Source organism: Salmo trutta, unplaced genomic scaffold, assembly GCF_901001165.1.
Source record: "Salmo trutta unplaced genomic scaffold, fSalTru1.1, whole genome shotgun sequence".
NCBI classification, from domain to species: domain Eukaryota; kingdom Metazoa; phylum Chordata; class Actinopteri; order Salmoniformes; family Salmonidae; genus Salmo; species Salmo trutta.
In genome coordinates, this window is record NW_021823043.1 from 2410550 (window position 1) to 2427000 (window position 16451).

At 43.6% G+C, this 16451-nt stretch overlaps 1 protein-coding gene across 1 annotated transcript; it reads left to right on the forward strand.

Annotated features, from left to right (window-relative positions):
* The first annotated feature begins 3327 nt into the window (after window positions 1-3327).
* On the forward strand, window positions 3328-15182 carry LOC115188410 (PDZ domain-containing RING finger protein 4). The gene is made up of 5 exons (XM_029747249.1): window positions 3328-3589; window positions 8808-8870; window positions 10772-10978; window positions 12111-12940; window positions 13100-15182. The coding sequence occupies exons 1-5, from the start codon at window positions 3341-3343 to the stop codon at window positions 13947-13949; spliced, it is 2199 nt and encodes a 732-aa protein (XP_029603109.1). The 5' UTR covers window positions 3328-3340; the 3' UTR covers window positions 13950-15182.
* Window positions 15183-16451: the final 1269 nt, after the last annotated feature.

Below are 16451 nucleotides of genomic sequence, written 5' to 3' on the forward strand. Positions count from 1 at the left end.
GTTTCCTACTTATTCACTAAAACGCTAATTACAACCACATCTCCCCCGCAGCTCATTATGTCATCGGAATGATAAAGATCAAAATACCGCTATGAATCTTACTACCTCAATTTGGTATGTTTTCCCTACAAACAATGACACATTTCAGATACACTTGGAGTGTTGAAAAATAGCCTGTCTGGGAGGCTGGGTGGAGATTGTAATTTGTGTCAGAGAGGCAGTGACCGTGGGAGACGTGAGGTGATGGGTGACGTGGTAGTGTGTGTGTTTGTGCAGTGGTGCTGCTCGTATAATGGGTGCCCGTGGTTCGCTGCACAGGATTCTGGGTCATTAGTGTTCCTCTGCTGTCAGCTGTGGTTTAACAGCCACTTCTGACTAAATGGATGGATGTCTCTCTGTGTGAGAGAGAGATGAGAGATGGCGTGAAGTTTGAGCACACACTCACAGGCACACACACACACACACACAGTCTGGTCAACCCAACTGAGGCAGGGTCAGTGTCAGGTCGTGACCTGATTACTGTTGTTATGGCTACTCCTTCCCCTCACACAGCTGGCCCTCAGTTACTCTTTGTTCAGTCAAGTGTATCTAACTGTACCCTGAATGCCCTTGCTCCTCAGTAGCCCTGGCAGCTCAGGGACATTAGCAGTGAAGGATGTGTTTAGCCTGGCTTCACACTACTGCCGTGTAACTTAAGGACAGCTACAGGGCAGCGGTGGGATGTTTTTCTTCCCAGTGACCCGCTATAAAAACAACACACAGATACAGATGATCTTCTAATCAAGACTAGCGTGGTCTCTCTAGGCGGTGTCTCTCTGACCTCAGTACATCCACCGATTATTACTAGATCCCGTGCTGACGAGCATAAGGTTGTGTCCTGTAGCCCTACACGAGTTAATGTACTGTCTGCACGAAACACTGGGATTTCTCACTCTAATCTAACCTCAAACATCTCCAGATTACAAGGTTGTGTCCTGTACTACTCAGTGTGATTGTTCTCTCTAGTAATGCCCTCTGACAGTAGGGAGCTAGTGTTCTCTGATCTCTCAGTACATGGTAGTTAATCAACAGTCATGGTGCGTTCGTGTCAACCAACTGTTCTGAACCGTTCTAAACTGTGTGGAAGTGTAGAGTCTACTCGCCAGTAACAGCTGTCCTAGTCAAAAGTGCCCTGCCTCCTCTGTTTGTCCTCTGTTTGTTGTGGCTAGATGTCGAAGAAATTCATATATTTTTTGAATCAGTCATCTAATCTTTCCCAACTGCCACCCCGAATCCTTTGGAAATTAGGCTATCCCTTTAATTAGGCTATCCCTTTAATTGGCCTATCCCTTTAATTAGGCTATCCCTTTAATTAGGCTATCCCTTTAATTGGCCTCTCTCTTTAATGAGAGTATCCCTTTAATTAGCCTATTCCTTTTAATTAGGGTATCCCTGTTATAGTCCCTTCTTTTGACCCCCTGCCTTCCAACTGTAACTTCACACGTAAAATACCTTTGGCAGAGCAAAATATCAAACTGTAAAATGATATCTTTCTGTTTCTTCCCAACACAGCAGTGACCAAACAGACCAGGGTTAATACACCTGCAACATTAAGGGAACACGCTGTGTAGTAAATGCCATCGGTGCGACCATCGAAGACGTCCCCAGTGGGACACCCGTCTGTGTTTTATTTGATATGAGGTTTTAGTACTATTGATGTACAGACCACCCTCTGGGCAGTGGACATGTGTTACCATGGTGAGGAGAGATTAGGAACCACACAACAAGAATAAGCAAAGACCACAGGAGGTGGAATGTCATTTATCAGACAATAATTCAACATCAATTGCAGTCTTAACTGGTCTGGAATGATGCATCTTTAGTACCAATGCCACAGCATGTCATGGTGATATTGGGTTACTTGTTGAATTTGTTTGAGTGATACAGTTGGTTTACATTTGAACACACATAACTGCCCAGGAGGAAGGCAGGTCAGGGCATCAAACTCTGAATTATACACCCTATGACAGCGTCCAGTGTATTGATGGTGGGTAGGGGCGAGATCTGAAAATGAATGTAATCCTACTTTGGGGTTTTTCATGAAGGCTCTATGTTAAACTGATCACACTATATGTTTTTGTGGGTGTAGATATGGTTGTCCTTGTTCGACAGAGCCATTGGACGTCTTTCAGCGATGTTCCTATCGTCGGATTCATTGCTAAATATACAAGCAGACACATCGTTCTCAGTCTCGTAAAGACTACAACTTGTGTTGGGTGGTGCTTCATGGTCTGACCCCTGTCCCTCCTCCAAGAAGGTTTTTTTAAAATTAAAGATACTATATCAGCAATTCTATTTTTACCTCTAATTAAGAATTTTCCGTTTCGCTGTGAAGGAAAAAAATCGATGGTATCTCATCACGTCTTAGCTGGCGTCGAAATGGATTCCCTAGCAGTCCAGTCTGGTAATCCCTGTGGTAATCCCTCTGGTAATCTTTGGTCACCGCATCATTCTTGATAGCCGTAAGCCACTAGGAGAATCAGGGTGAATCTCTGGTAGGTAGAGCAGTGAACGTAGCACATTTGTGCGCTTGTTGTAATTAGCACAGCAAGGCACAGAACCCCGCACGGCATGACGACAAACAATAGTGAAAAACAAAAGTTTACAAAGAAATCTTCTGAGATTACTCTGTGTTAGTCATTCCAGGTAAACAATGGCATCATTCAAGTTTGTGGGCACGCCCCCTCTACCTAGCAGGCGGTATCAGCATTCGCTATGAATGCTGGACTTTGTAGTTCACTATGAGCACATTAAGTCAAAACTTCCCGATTCTAACAGTGAAATGAAAATGTTTGGGTTATTGTGATGTTTATGATGAAAACATCACGTTGTTAATATTGTAATGGCTATATGCCATGGCAAGGCCAGGGTGACATGGAGTCTGAACCCCACTAGAGTGAATGGTGAATATTTCATCACCGTGGTAACCACAGCCTACTCAGCAATGGGGATCTACACTGGCTCCTAGCTGAATATCCTCAGTAGAAATGACCAGAGGGCCTTAATGCTGGAAGTGTCTGATTTTGAGAGCTTCTGTATAATTATCTCATACTTATCTCACTTTAGAAAAGGATAATTCACCCTTCTGTGTCACTAACCTACTTCCTACACAATGAATGAAGTCAGTATCATATATTCTTGGCAACAAGCTTAGTGACAATTCTCAGAGAGTAAGCTCAGAGTACTCATAAAGCGTTTCAGAGTGCTGATCTAGGATCAGATCCCCCCTGTCCATTCATTATAAACTGAAAGGCTAAACCGATCCTACATCAGCACTCCTACGCTGAGACGTTTTTGGAATATGGGCCCAGCTCTTGAACTTGAAAAGAACAAGGTCATTATGAAGTCTGTGCAGGTAACACATCTCTGTTGGACTCTCCTCCTTCTCTCCTCTCCTCCTCCTCTCCTCCTTTCCATTGGGAATTGTCTCTGTTCTGTTCTGTCTCTACAGCAGGTAGAGCTCTGTCGGCTCAACAGTCAGGAGAAGTTGGGTCTGACGCTGTGCTATCGGACTGACGATGAAGAGGATACAGCTATCTACGTCAGCCACGTAAGCAACCACCATCAGCATCCTTAGGAGACATGGGCCCAATTCAGACTTAGGAAATGTACGTCTTTCCTACGCACTTCTCAGTAGTTGATATTCAGACTTACTTTATGCAGGTCCTTTAACGGGCTTTGCAGGCGTGGCTTCCTAGCGTGCTGAATACATTTAATTCAACTGCTGAAAAAACTCCCACTTACTGGCAACAGATTTTCCTGTGGAGTTTTCATTTAATAGGGGTTTCAGTACATTTATGTAAAGCCATCCCTTTAAATTTGGTGTACCTTATATTATAATTTTCTCAACAGGCTCACTAGAATAGATGGAGAGAACGGTTCAGAATATTAGGAATCAATGAAAGAAAACCATACATTGTAAATACATGCATATTGTGTCCTGTTCACCACCAATTGTTTGATTGTAAAATACTCTGATCTTGTATATTATTTAGGGTTAGGAAAGTATTTATGAATAATTTCATAAAAGTTTGGAGAGCCTTTACGCACAAAATATATTGGTGACTCAAAAATGCAGTGGTTTGATTCATCCTTAAAGTTTCCATATTCAATTGTTCAATCCATGACATATTGAAAGGTGAGAAAAGTGTAGAATAGGGGTGGAACAGTAGTCCTATAAATCTACTGTAATAATCCTCACTGACCATAGGACCGTGATGACAACGGTCCAGTCGTGGTGAACCGTCCACCAGGGTCCCAGTTTAACCTGCTACGTGTAGTCTGAGTTCCAGAACTGATTCAAATAGGCTACGTCCTAAATCATTTCACAACTTGCAATACGTTAGCCTAATATGCTCTACTATTGCTAGCAATCCTCAGGAACAAACACATGAACGTGACAGAGGAAGGTAAACTAACGACGTAGTGGAATGATGCAAAATGTAAGGAAAGGAACCCTAAAGGTCAGTTCTAAATGAATGTGAGTATACCTGAAGGTGACTACCGATAGTGATTCATATTTAACATGATACATGTTGTAAAAAATACAGTGAACAGTCCATCCATATAGTTAAAACATTCTAGAAATCATAAATCAACCCGGTAGCTATGTTTCAGTTTGCTGCCATATGACTGGTTTCACATTTGTCTCCAGTGATCATAAGGTGAAATAGAACTAAAACAATGTATATTTAAAATCCCCTTTTCCAAATGGCTTATTCATTCACTACATATCCGTCGCCAAACCCACTGGCTCCAGGTCATCTACAAGTCTCTGCTAGGTAAAGCCCCACCTTATCTCAGTTCACTGGTCACCATAGCAACACCCACCCGTAGCACACGCTCCAGCAGGTATATTGCACTGGTCACCTCCAAAGCCAACACTTCCTTTGGCCGCCTTTCCTTCCAGATCTCTACTGCCAATGACTGGAACGAATTGCAAAAATCTCTGAAGCTGGAGTCTTATATCTCCCTCTCTAACTTTAAGCATCAGCTGTCAGAGCAGCTTACCGATCACTGTACCTGTACACAGCCAATCTGTAAATAGCACATCCAACTACCTCATCCCCATATTATTACTTACCCTCTTGCACTTTTGCACCCCAGTATCTCTACTTGCACATCCTCATCTGTACATCTATCACTCCAGTATTAATGCTAAATTGTAATTATTTTAGCCTCTAGGGTCTATTTTTCTGCCTACCTCCCTACTCTTCTACATTTGCACACACTGTACATAGATGTTTCTATTTTTCTTTTCTTTTGTGTTATTGACTGTACATTTGTTTATGTGTGACTCTGTGTTGTTGTTTTTGTCGCAGTGCTTTGCTTTAACTTGGCCAGGTCACAGTTGTAAATGAGAACTTGTTCTCAACTGTCCTACCTGGTTAAATAAAGGTGAAATAAAATAAATAAAACATTTAAAAAAATGACCTAGCCCTTATCAAATTCTCATCAATCAAATGTATTTATAAAGCCCTTTTTACATCAGCCAATGTCACAAAGTGCTACACAGAAACCCAGCCTAAGACCCCACACGGCAATTGGTCTTATCAATAAGTCTTATCAATAGGTCTTATCAATAGGTCTTATCAATTGGTCTTATCAATAGGTCTTATCAATTGGTCTTATCAATAGGTCTTATCAATAGATCTTAACAATAAGTGTTATCAAAAGGTCTTCTCAATTAGTACATAAGAGTACATGGGGAATGGTGTTATTTCTATCTGAACAAAGAAAGTAGATGTTTCTACACTTGGAACTGACAAGTTGCACGACCACATTTATTGTTTCATGGTGCGTAAGGGTGGTGGAATTGTGAGGGAATTATGTCAAGGTCAGAATACGACGTATCTGTAGACACACCTCCGCTACACCTTCATTTCTTTGATCTTACACACAAACAAATAGCGAATGAATAGCGTGCTATTCTCATGCTTAAATTCAAGGTCAGAATACGCATGGAGAGAAAAGTGCAAAAAAAAAGGGAATTATGTTCCATGTATGCGCGCTTAACTCTGGTCGGAATTCCCCGTTATGAGACTCGATCTTCCCCAGAGAAGTGTCCTGTTTGGTGGGACACAGATCTATCCATGCTCCCCTCCTGAGTCTGGTTCTCTGGTACACGGTCATATGACAAACTGCACTCCCAAGGAAGGGCGTGGTTAACTGGAAGGGCTTGGTTAACAGGAAGGGCGTGGCTAACAGGAAGGGCGTGGCTAACAGGAAGGGCTTGGTTAACAGGAAGGGCTTGGTTAACAGGAAGGGCTTGGTTAACTGGAAGGGCTTGGTTAACTGGAAGGGCTTGGTTAACTGGAAGGGCGTGGCTAACAGGAAGGGCTTGATTAACAGGAAGGGCTTGGTTAACAGGAAGGGCTTGGTTAACTGGACGGGCTTGGTTAACTGGAAGGGCGTGGCTAACAGGAAGGGCGTGGTTAACTGGAGGGGGTTGGTTAACAGGAAGGGCTTGGTTAACAGGAAGGGCTTGGTTAACTGGACGGGCTTGGTTAACTGGAAGGGCGTGGTTAACTGGAGGGGGTTGGTTAACAGGAAGGGCTTGGTTAACTGGAAGGGCTTGGTTAACAGGAAGGGTTTGGTTAACTGGAGGTGGTTGGTTAACAGAAAGGGCTTGGTTAACAGGAAGGGCTTGGTTAACAGGAAGGGCTTGGTTAACAGGAAAGGCTTGGAATGAAAGGGAAGAGACACGGCGTGTTAGAATATATCGAACAAGGAATCCCACCACATATCAATTACCTTTTACAGTCAGAAGCAATTAAAAGATAACTGTGAATTCCCATTTGATATCATATAATGTTGTGGAATATTGACTGACTTCAACTGAATTAGAAGGTGTTAAGGAATGAGGAGGTGTTTGAATGTTTGCCAAGAAAATAATATCTCTTTCGCTCCAAATGAACCATGCATGGAGAGAGGAGAGGAAAGCAAGTGAAGTTTGAAATACTCCCCTCGCTCTGTTCAACATTCTAATTGAGGATTTTAATTAGTCCACAGTGAGTGACACCCTTCCTTCTCGTCTCCTGCAGAGTGTAAAATGACACATTTTCCCACCACCGCCTCTGCATACCAAAGACTGAAACAAAGAGCAAAGAGACAGTTGAGTGGAAATAATGTCTCTCAGACTAAAGTAAAGCTCTCATTCTGGTGGTGTGTGTGTGTGTGTGTGTGTGTGTGTGTGTGTGTGTGTGTGTGTGTGTGTGTGTGTGTGTGTGTGTGTGTGTGTGTGTGTGTGTGTGTGTGTGTGTGTGTGTGTGTGTGTGTGTGTGTGTGTGTGTGTGTGTGTGGTATTGCCTTGCTCTTACACCAGCTTCCTCTTCAATAAGCTGAAGCGTTACCTCAGGTAAAGTAGGAACAGCACCTGCAGTTGCCTCATACCCCTCTAACATCATGTAATAAACCTCAACACTATATCTGTGTATCTTTTGATTCCAGAACATGCTAACCAGCCTCATTGAAATGGATTTCTGTGTATAATGTTGGTGTCACGTTCCTTGTGGAAGCATAGCTATGTTTTTCCGGTTGGTTTTGAACACCTATGTATAGCTCCTGATCTTGACTCAGAGAACTACAAAGAGTTTGAAATAATTGCAGAGAAATGGAAGCGGTATTGAAATCATACCAAGTAGATTAGATTCCCTCAGAAACGTATCCACTGGGATTGCCTGTGAAAAATATGAAATGTTATTATTTAAATTAGAAATGTCTACACTTTTTCAGCTTAATCATTTCTGACTTTTTAATACGCTTCCAATGTTGATTTTCTCTTGCTGAGCTTCTTATTTTGATGTTCAGTTCTTTGATGAAAGAAATGCTTGTTTTTTTTAAATGAAATTCATAGGTAGGAAGAAAGAAACTGAACACATATCGTCAAGGGAACGATTCGAAATTCGATACAAGCACTCCTCAAAAAATGAAAACAAAATAATGAAAAAAATCAATAAATGTTGAAATTAGTTTTCTCACGAAAATTCATTCCCCTTTCTTAAGCCAGGCAGGAAGAAGGTTGTTGAAACCAACATCAGTGTTATCTTGGTGGACAGCTACCACACTAATAAACCTCAGATACTACAATCCATACTGTCATATTTCAAACTATAATATGCGTCCCAAATGGCACCCTATACTCTATATAGTACACTACTTTTGACCAGGGTCTGTAGGGCTCTGGTCAAAAGTAGTGCACTATTTAGGGAATAGGGTGCCATTTGGGACACACACCCTATTACTATGTGATGATGAGTTCAATGGAAGTTTTGAGGAATGGTTGGATGCTCGGCGTTGTTTGTTGAAGCAACATCTTCAGATGGTGATGTTGTCAAGAAGAGAAAGCAATGAAGGTGTTTGATAATGATCAACCAGACAGTGACATGGCAACAGTAGTAACTTGTGTATCCAGCTGCCTGTTCTAGCAGACAGTGACATGGCAACAGTAGTAACTTGTGTATCCAGCTGCCTGTTCTACCAGACAGTGACATGGCAACAGTAGTAACTTGTGTATCCAGCTGCCTGTTCTAGCAGACAGTGACATGGCAACAGTAGTAACTTGTGTATCCAGCTGCCTGTTCTAGCAGACAGTGACATGGCAACAGTAGTAACTTGTGTATCCAGCTGCCTGTTCTACCAGACAGTGACATGGCAACAGTAGTAACTTGTGTATCCAGCTGCCTGTTCTAGCAGACAGTGACATGGCAACAGTAGTAACTTGTGTGTCTGTATGGCGTCTGGATTGATTTGTTGTTTTGTTTGTTCAGGTTGGACCCAACAGCATCGCTGCCAGGGACGGCCGCATAAGGGAAGGAGATCGAATATTACAGGTACATATTTTAATCTCAAGACCAATTACATGAGCGCAACCACACATGCACACACACACACACACACACACACACACACACACACACACACACACACACACACACACACGCACGCACGCACAAACACACACACACACACTCAAAGGCACCTGTAAAGCTCTCTTCTAGGAGCAGAGCTGATGTTGTCTCGGGGCTACAGATCATATGCATATTTAATGGCTACACTTAAGCTGGGAAATGAAAGTCCTTAGTGTTGTTTTCACACAGCAGCACCACATCCTCCCTGGCGGGTCTCTCTCTCACTCTGAGAGCTGTAGAGCCACCTGGCGGGTCAGACACAGTGATACCTGTAGCTTGTCTCCCACATCAGAGAGAGAGAGAGGAGTGTGGAAGTGGGTTTGTGTGTGTGTGTGTGTGTGTGTGTGTGTGTGTGTGTGTGTTTCTGGTTTTACTATCCTTGTGGGGACCAGAAGTCCTCACAAAGATAGTAAAACAAGGAAAATTTTGACAAATTTTTCGTTGGTCCCCACATTTCGTTGGTCCCCACAAGGAAAAAGTATATTTTAGGTTAGGGTTAGGGTTAGGGTTAGAATTTGAGTTAGTGTTAGGGTTAAGTTTAGGGTTAGGTTAAGAGTTTAGGGAAAATAGAATTTTGAATAGGAATCAATTGTTTGGTCCCCACAAGGATAGTAAATCAAACGTGTGTGTGTGTGTGTGTGTGTGTGTGTGTTAGCTGTGTTAGGTGTGTTAGCTGTGTTTAGGTGTGTTAGCTGTGTTTAGGTGTGTTAGCTGTGTTTAGGTGTGTTAGCTGTGTTAGGTGTGAACAGATATTAGAAGTAGTAGTCAGTGATTTCTACACTCCCCAGTAGTAGCAGTAATGATGTAAGGTGACTGGTGGACCCAGACACTGCACAGTCTCTTCTGATTGGAGGGCTGAGCCCTGGTGTTCTCTGGGTCCCATTATCTCTCTGTGACAAGCCCATTACTCTGCAGGGGAAAGATGAACGCCACCTGTCACAGTACAGTTAATTGTATGTCTGGATGGGCGCAGGGCTCCACTGAGACTAGCCTTTCATGAACACCGTGCAGCACTCTCTCTCTCTCTCTCTCTCTCTCTCTCTCTCTCTCTCTCTCGCTCTCCCTCTCCCCCTCTCCCCCTCTCTCCCTCTCCCTCTCCCCCTCCCTCCCTCCCTCCCTCCCCCATGGCCGTGGCTGGCCCCCATTGCCCTCCCTCTTTAATCAATGCAGAGTAGAGACAGGACACAGAGCAGACCAGACATCCTCTGCCTGCCTGTGAAAGTGTGAATTCATAATTGACTGGAGGTGCTTTTCTCAGAGAGACGGAGAGGTGGAGGGGGAGATTAAAAGGGGCATGGTTTCCTCAAACACTCCATCTTCTGTGATGGAGGAGTTAAGTGAATGACTGTGATGTGCACTGTATAGAGGCGGAAGGGAGTCATTTAAAGGGGGATGGTTTCGTCAGTCAGTCAGGAGTTTAATTGCTGTATGTACAATATGTGAGTGAGTGTGTACTGGATACAGTACTTTCTCATCTCTTTGTGTACTAGATGCAGTACTTTCTAATATCTTTATGTACTAGATCCAGTACTTTCTAATATCTTTGTGTACTAGATACAGTACTTTATTATATCTTTGTGTACTATATACAGAACTTTCTAATATCTTTGTGTACTATATACAGAACTTTCTAATATCTTTGTGTACTAGATACAGTAGTTTCTAACCTGTTTATGTATGTGTTTTACATCATTTCTTCATGAATTCTTGTTCTGTGATGGAGTTTAGTTGTCAGTGAGTGTAACAGACAGTAACAGGATCTCTTTCTTAATCACTATGTGTGGACTATATATTGTCTCATCTCTTTACGTGCGTGTTACCAGATCAATGGCTGTAACGTACAGGACCGGCAGGAAGCTTTCACTCTCCTGTCCAATGAGGAGTCCAGGAGCATCGTTCTCCTGGTGACCAGACCAGAGGAGGCATGGCTGGATGAGGAGCACAATGACCTCCTGGAGGAGCTGAAGATGGAGATCCTAGAGGAGAGGAGGAACGAGGAGGCGCAGAAGACAGGAGGAGGAGAGGAGCAGGTGAGAACAGCCTATTCTAAACAGTATAGATGTCCAGATATTGCAATTCTAGACAAAACACATGTCCAGGTATTGCTATTCTAGACAATACACATGTCCAGATATTGTTATTCTAACAGTATAGATGTCCAGATATTGTTATTCTAACAGTATAGATGTCCAGATATTGCTATTCTAGACAAAACACATGTCCAGATATTGTTATTCTAACAGTATAGATGTCCAGGTATTGCTATTCTATCAGTATAGATGTACAGATATTGTTATTCTAACAGTATAGATGTCCAGATATTGCTATTCTAACAGTTTAGATGTCCAGAAATTGCTATTCTAGACAATACACATGTCCAGGTATTGCTATTCTAACAGTATAGATGTCCAGATATTGCTATTCTAGACATACACATGTCCAGATATTGTTATTATAACAGTATAGATGTTCAGATATTGCTATTCTAGACAATACGGATGTCCAGATATTGCTATTCTAGACAATACACATGTCCAGATATTGTTATTCTAGACAATACACGTCCAGATATTGCTATTCTAGACAATACACATGTCCAGATATTGTTATTATAACAGTATAGATGTTCAGATATTGCTATTCTAGACAATACGGATGTCCAGATATTGCTATTCTAGACAATACACATGTCCAGATATTGCTATTCTAACAGTATAGATGTCCAGGTATTGCTATTCTAACAGTATAGATGTACAGATATTGTTATTCTAGACAATACACATGTCCAGATATTGCTATTCTAACAGTATAGATGTCCAGATATTGCTATTCTGACAGTATAGATGTCCAGATATTGCTATTCTAACAGTATAGATGTCCAGATATTGCTATTCTAGACAATACACATGTCCAGGTATTGCTTTTCTAGACAATACACATGTCCAGGTTTTGCTATTCTAGACAATAAACATGTCCAGATATTGTTATTCTAACAGTATAGATGTCCAGATATTGCTATTCTAGACAATACACATGTCCAGGTATTGCTATCCTAAATGCTTAAAAGCTGGTGCTATGAGGTGGGCTGATGCATGTTGATAGGCTCTAGTATTATAGAATATGTTCCATCTTCTCTACCACAACTCTTTGTTCTCTTTCCAGGCCAAGCAGCTGGAGGAGGATGACGTCATGACAGACACGGCCACGTGTTCCTCCAATACTCAGGACAAAGACAGCGGCATGGGGCGCAACGAGGAGAGCTCCGAACAGGAAGTCCTCCTAGCCCGTGTCCACCGGAGGCCTGCCCAGGGCTTGAGAGACAGATGGAGGGCCAAACATGGCCAGGGGCTGGGCAGGAGGGTGGTGGTGCCCTCGGACACCCAGGGACCCAGGGGTCTGATCCAAGCCCAAGAGGGTGAGGGCGGAGTGGGGTTAGGACTGGAGTGTGACAGCCACTTCCAGCAGCTCCTGGAGCTCAAGTGCCAGATCCGCAACAGCGGGGAATGTGGTGTGTACTATAGCAGGAGAAGCACCATCGAGTGCAGCCTGACGGAGCAGAGCGGGGTGGGGGTCAGTGGTAGTGGAGGGATGGAACAGGAGCTGAGGATGTTGAACGAGGAGCTGAGGAGTATTGAGCTGGAGTGTCAGAACATCATGCAGGCCCACCAGCTCCGCAAGAACCAGAGGGATCCCCCCTGCACCCCTATGTGCTCCCCAGGACAAAGCCCCAAACATGGGCGTGAGCAGCATGCCAAGCTGGCCGATATCAACGAGCATCCAGGGGAGAGGCAGTGGGACAGCGACAAGCTAAGGGGCGACAAGGACAGCTCCAGTGCCTATAACACGGCTGAGAGTGCCAGGTCCACTCCTCTAGGCATGGAGAGATCCCCGGACCACTCTCTACAGAGACGCATCAGCCTCACCAACCAGAAGAACCTCCGGAGCACCATGGCAGCATCCAGCCAGTCCATCTCCAAACCCATCCCAGACAGGTACGTAGACAATCAATCAAATGTGTTTTATTAAGCCCTTTTTAGCCTTGAGATTAGAAAGGTGGGCCAGCAGCTGGGGGGTTGCCGGTTCAAATCCTGGGTCTGACGTTTCTATTATAGAAAATGGATAATAATGTATTCTTCTAATCTTCTTTTCAGAGAGCTCCTGAGTGAGACCTCGACCGGGACCCCCACGCACAGCCGACAGGATCCCAACCCCAGCCCTGGAACCACGGTCATCTCCAGCAGCCCCGACCAATCCAACCCTTCCCCCTCTGAGTCAGACCCGGCCCTGCCTGCAGACGACGAGCGCTGCGACTGCACCAGGAGCCACCGGGGGCCACGCAGGGTCCCTCCCTGCACGTCCCCTTACCACACAGCCCCCCAGCAGGGGCAGGGTGCCTCTCCAGCCCACGCCAGACACCTTCAGAGCTACATGCAGCAGCTCCTCCAGCAGTCCTCCAGTCTGGAGACTTACTCCCAGTCCCAGCTCAGCCTCCTCAGCGTCTGCCGGGAACGCTCCGGCCGCCCGGGGGAACCACGCCTCGAGTGGAAGGTCAAAGTTCGAGCCGACGGGACGAAGTATGTAGCCCGGCGACCAGCGAGGGACCGGATTCTACGAGAACGGGCGCTGAGGATCAGGGAGGAGCGTAGTGGAGGGATGACCACGGACGACGACGCTATGTCAGAGATGAAGATGGGGCGGTACTGGAGTAAAGAGGAGAGGAAGCAGCAGCTGGCCAGAGCCAGGGAGCAGAGGAGGAGGAGGGAGTACATGCAGAGGAGCCGGCTAGAGTGTCTTAGAGAGGGCCCTGGGAGCGGGGCCGAGGGCCGTAAAGAGGTCAACATCCTGGAACTCAGCCACAAGAAGATGATGAAGAAACGCAACAAGAAGATCCTGGATAACTGGATGACCATCCAGGAACTAATGAGTCACGGGGCCAGAGCACCTGAGGACCAGGGGACTAAACCAGTACACAATGCCTTCCTGTCTGTTACTACAGTATAGGACCACAGCTCCGGGTAGAAGTTACCCTGTACACACAGATCTAGGATCATTTAAAACTACCCGGGTCGGGCGTTAACCATTTGGACGATAATGCAAAACTGACCTCAGAGCAGTGTCTAGGGACAACCTTGCCCCATCTCTCTCTCTCTCATCGCGTCCATGCGGTATGACCTTACTTGCCTCGTTCAATGTGGCATTTTTTATAATGGGGAAAATCCTATATTTTTCACAGTTTGTAAACTCAATAACGTTTTGTAAAATGATTTTTTTTACACTGGTTGTCGACGTACTGTGATATGTTTTCTGCAGTTGCTCATTTATGCTGTCATCAAACATGTTTCTATCATAATCAGAATTCTCTGTAAACCACATCATCATGGAAGTCAAAGACATCGTTGCACGTTATCATGTTTGCATTGTTTATCCAGCATGGCAGTGATTAACTGTAGTGGTCAGAAATGTACCGTATACCTGAGAACAGACACTTGACTCTTGTGCAGAATCTTCCTTGTCTTTTACTGAGGATCGACCATATAACTGCACAAGCCTCTCAGACCCATTCAATATGCCAAGCTGGACACCACTACATCTCTGAAGGACCTTTCATCATTTCTGAAAATGTCAACTCAGAGTTCTCTTGGAAAATGTAAAAGTCCTGAGAATGTCAATAATTCAGTGGTGTCTCAGAGGCTTTCAGTTTCTCAGTTTAAAGCAATCTTGAAGGAAAGGTTCACTAGTCAACAGTTTTGCCCCAAAATCTCATAGCAAAAGTGATCTCATCAATGGTAAATTAGTATCACTAATGAAAAAAGTTAATTGCTTACTGATTAAATAATTAATTGAAGTGATTTGATTGCTCCATGAATACATTAAATGTAATTTATAAATACAAAACATATTTATTATTTTTTATTGCTTATTTTCAATTATTGTACATTTATTAGTCTATTCTGCATATTTTCGGACCTGTCTGAAGATCTCTTTGTGTTGTCAAAAATAACACATGTTATTGTCTCTAACGTATTATACTTCACCTAACAGTCCTTTCTAGCATTTGGTGGTGCTTCAAACGGGTGCTTTTCATTGTACAGTGTTCTTCTATCTTTGCTCAGTGTTTATCGTCTTATTTCAAGTAATCGGTAGTTGGTCACTTCATAGGCAGGTCAATGTGTGCTAATTGTGATATTTGCAAAGGAAATGTTAATAAATTATTGTTTATCTTTATGAAACAAATGATTGTATTGTGGTTGGTTGGATGTATTTCCTGGTTACACGTCATAATATTCCAATCAGCATAGTCCCATATCTCATTCAGCATCTACTTGATCCATAACGTTGCTATGAGAGGTCTATCAGCCATTTTGGGGAAAACTCCACCAGCTATAGTTATCAAGCCCTGATGCGCATACCACACCAGCTGCAAACGCCTCTGTCTATCAAAAGCACTGGCATGTATCCCGTTCTCGTCCCGTTTGAAACATGTCAGAGTAATATCATGACCCTAGAATCTCTGCTCAGTGTCACGGTTACACCAGGAAGCTGTTTCATTATGCAGTTGAAACGCAGCAGCTGCGTCTCACATCACCTGAAAGATAAGCACACATACATCATATGGAAGAACAGAAGGTATTGAGAATCAGTGCTGGTGGTGTGTGTTTGGTTTTCAGTAACACGACGAAAATATTATGGCTTTCAGGATGCCAGGAAGTAACCTCTTTTGTAGGCTTCTTGTATTCATGTAGGTAAAAAATGCATTCAAGTCAATCATTTGTTATAAGTGAGTTACACTGTATATGAAACATACTGCACATGGATATGAATACACATTTAGAGAGTTAACACCAAGACTTTCTGACACAATCTACAGCAGTATAGATGAATGACTACTCATAAGTCACAGTCAAGTCGTGACAGAAAGAGCATCAAGTGAACGGCTTCAAAGATGTTCATTCAATCTTTTGTTGACAGAACACTGACGGTTGAATTGGAGCAACGTTCTTTCTCTGTAGTGCTACAGCCACTCACCGCACAGCTCTGAACGGCATGCTTATTCACTTCAGTGCTCAGAGTCTGAACTCTGTCTTGTGATGCATTGCACTGTGAGTACACAGGCTGTCCAACACCAGGTCATTGGTTTTCTGATGTGGTTGCTCTCCTTCAAAGAGATTCTACAGGTCACAGCATCCTTCAGCTGATTCTGACAGAGATATTGGAGCCAGAAGGGGAGAGCGTCAGAAACAGAGGAGTCGTTCAGTCAGTCACCTTGGAGTGGATGTTGGTTAGATTAGATAGAAACTGTGTTTCTATGAGAGGTAGAGGATTGGGAGAAAGAGCGACTGAGCCCGACGCTCTCAACCTCTTGTTCTCAGATTGCTTCCATTTAGAAATGTCACAAAGTATTCTCACCACATTATCGTTGACATTTTAAGCGCTTAATGTTTTTGTTGTTGTTGTTGCATTTGGATGAATTTGTATTTATTTCATATTTTTCTCAATTTCAAA

Coding starts and splice junctions, on each gene's coding strand:
- LOC115188410 (XM_029747249.1), top strand. CDS start 3,341: ATGGGCCCAGCTCTTGAACTTGAAAAGAACAAGGTCATTATGAAGTCT. Junction 8,871..10,771: donor AAGGAGATCGAATATTACAG/GTACATATTTTA, acceptor GCGTGTTACCAG/ATCAATGGCTGTAACGTACA. Junction 12,941..13,099: donor TCCAAACCCATCCCAGACAG/GTACGTAGACAA, acceptor TCTTCTTTTCAG/AGAGCTCCTGAGTGAGACCT.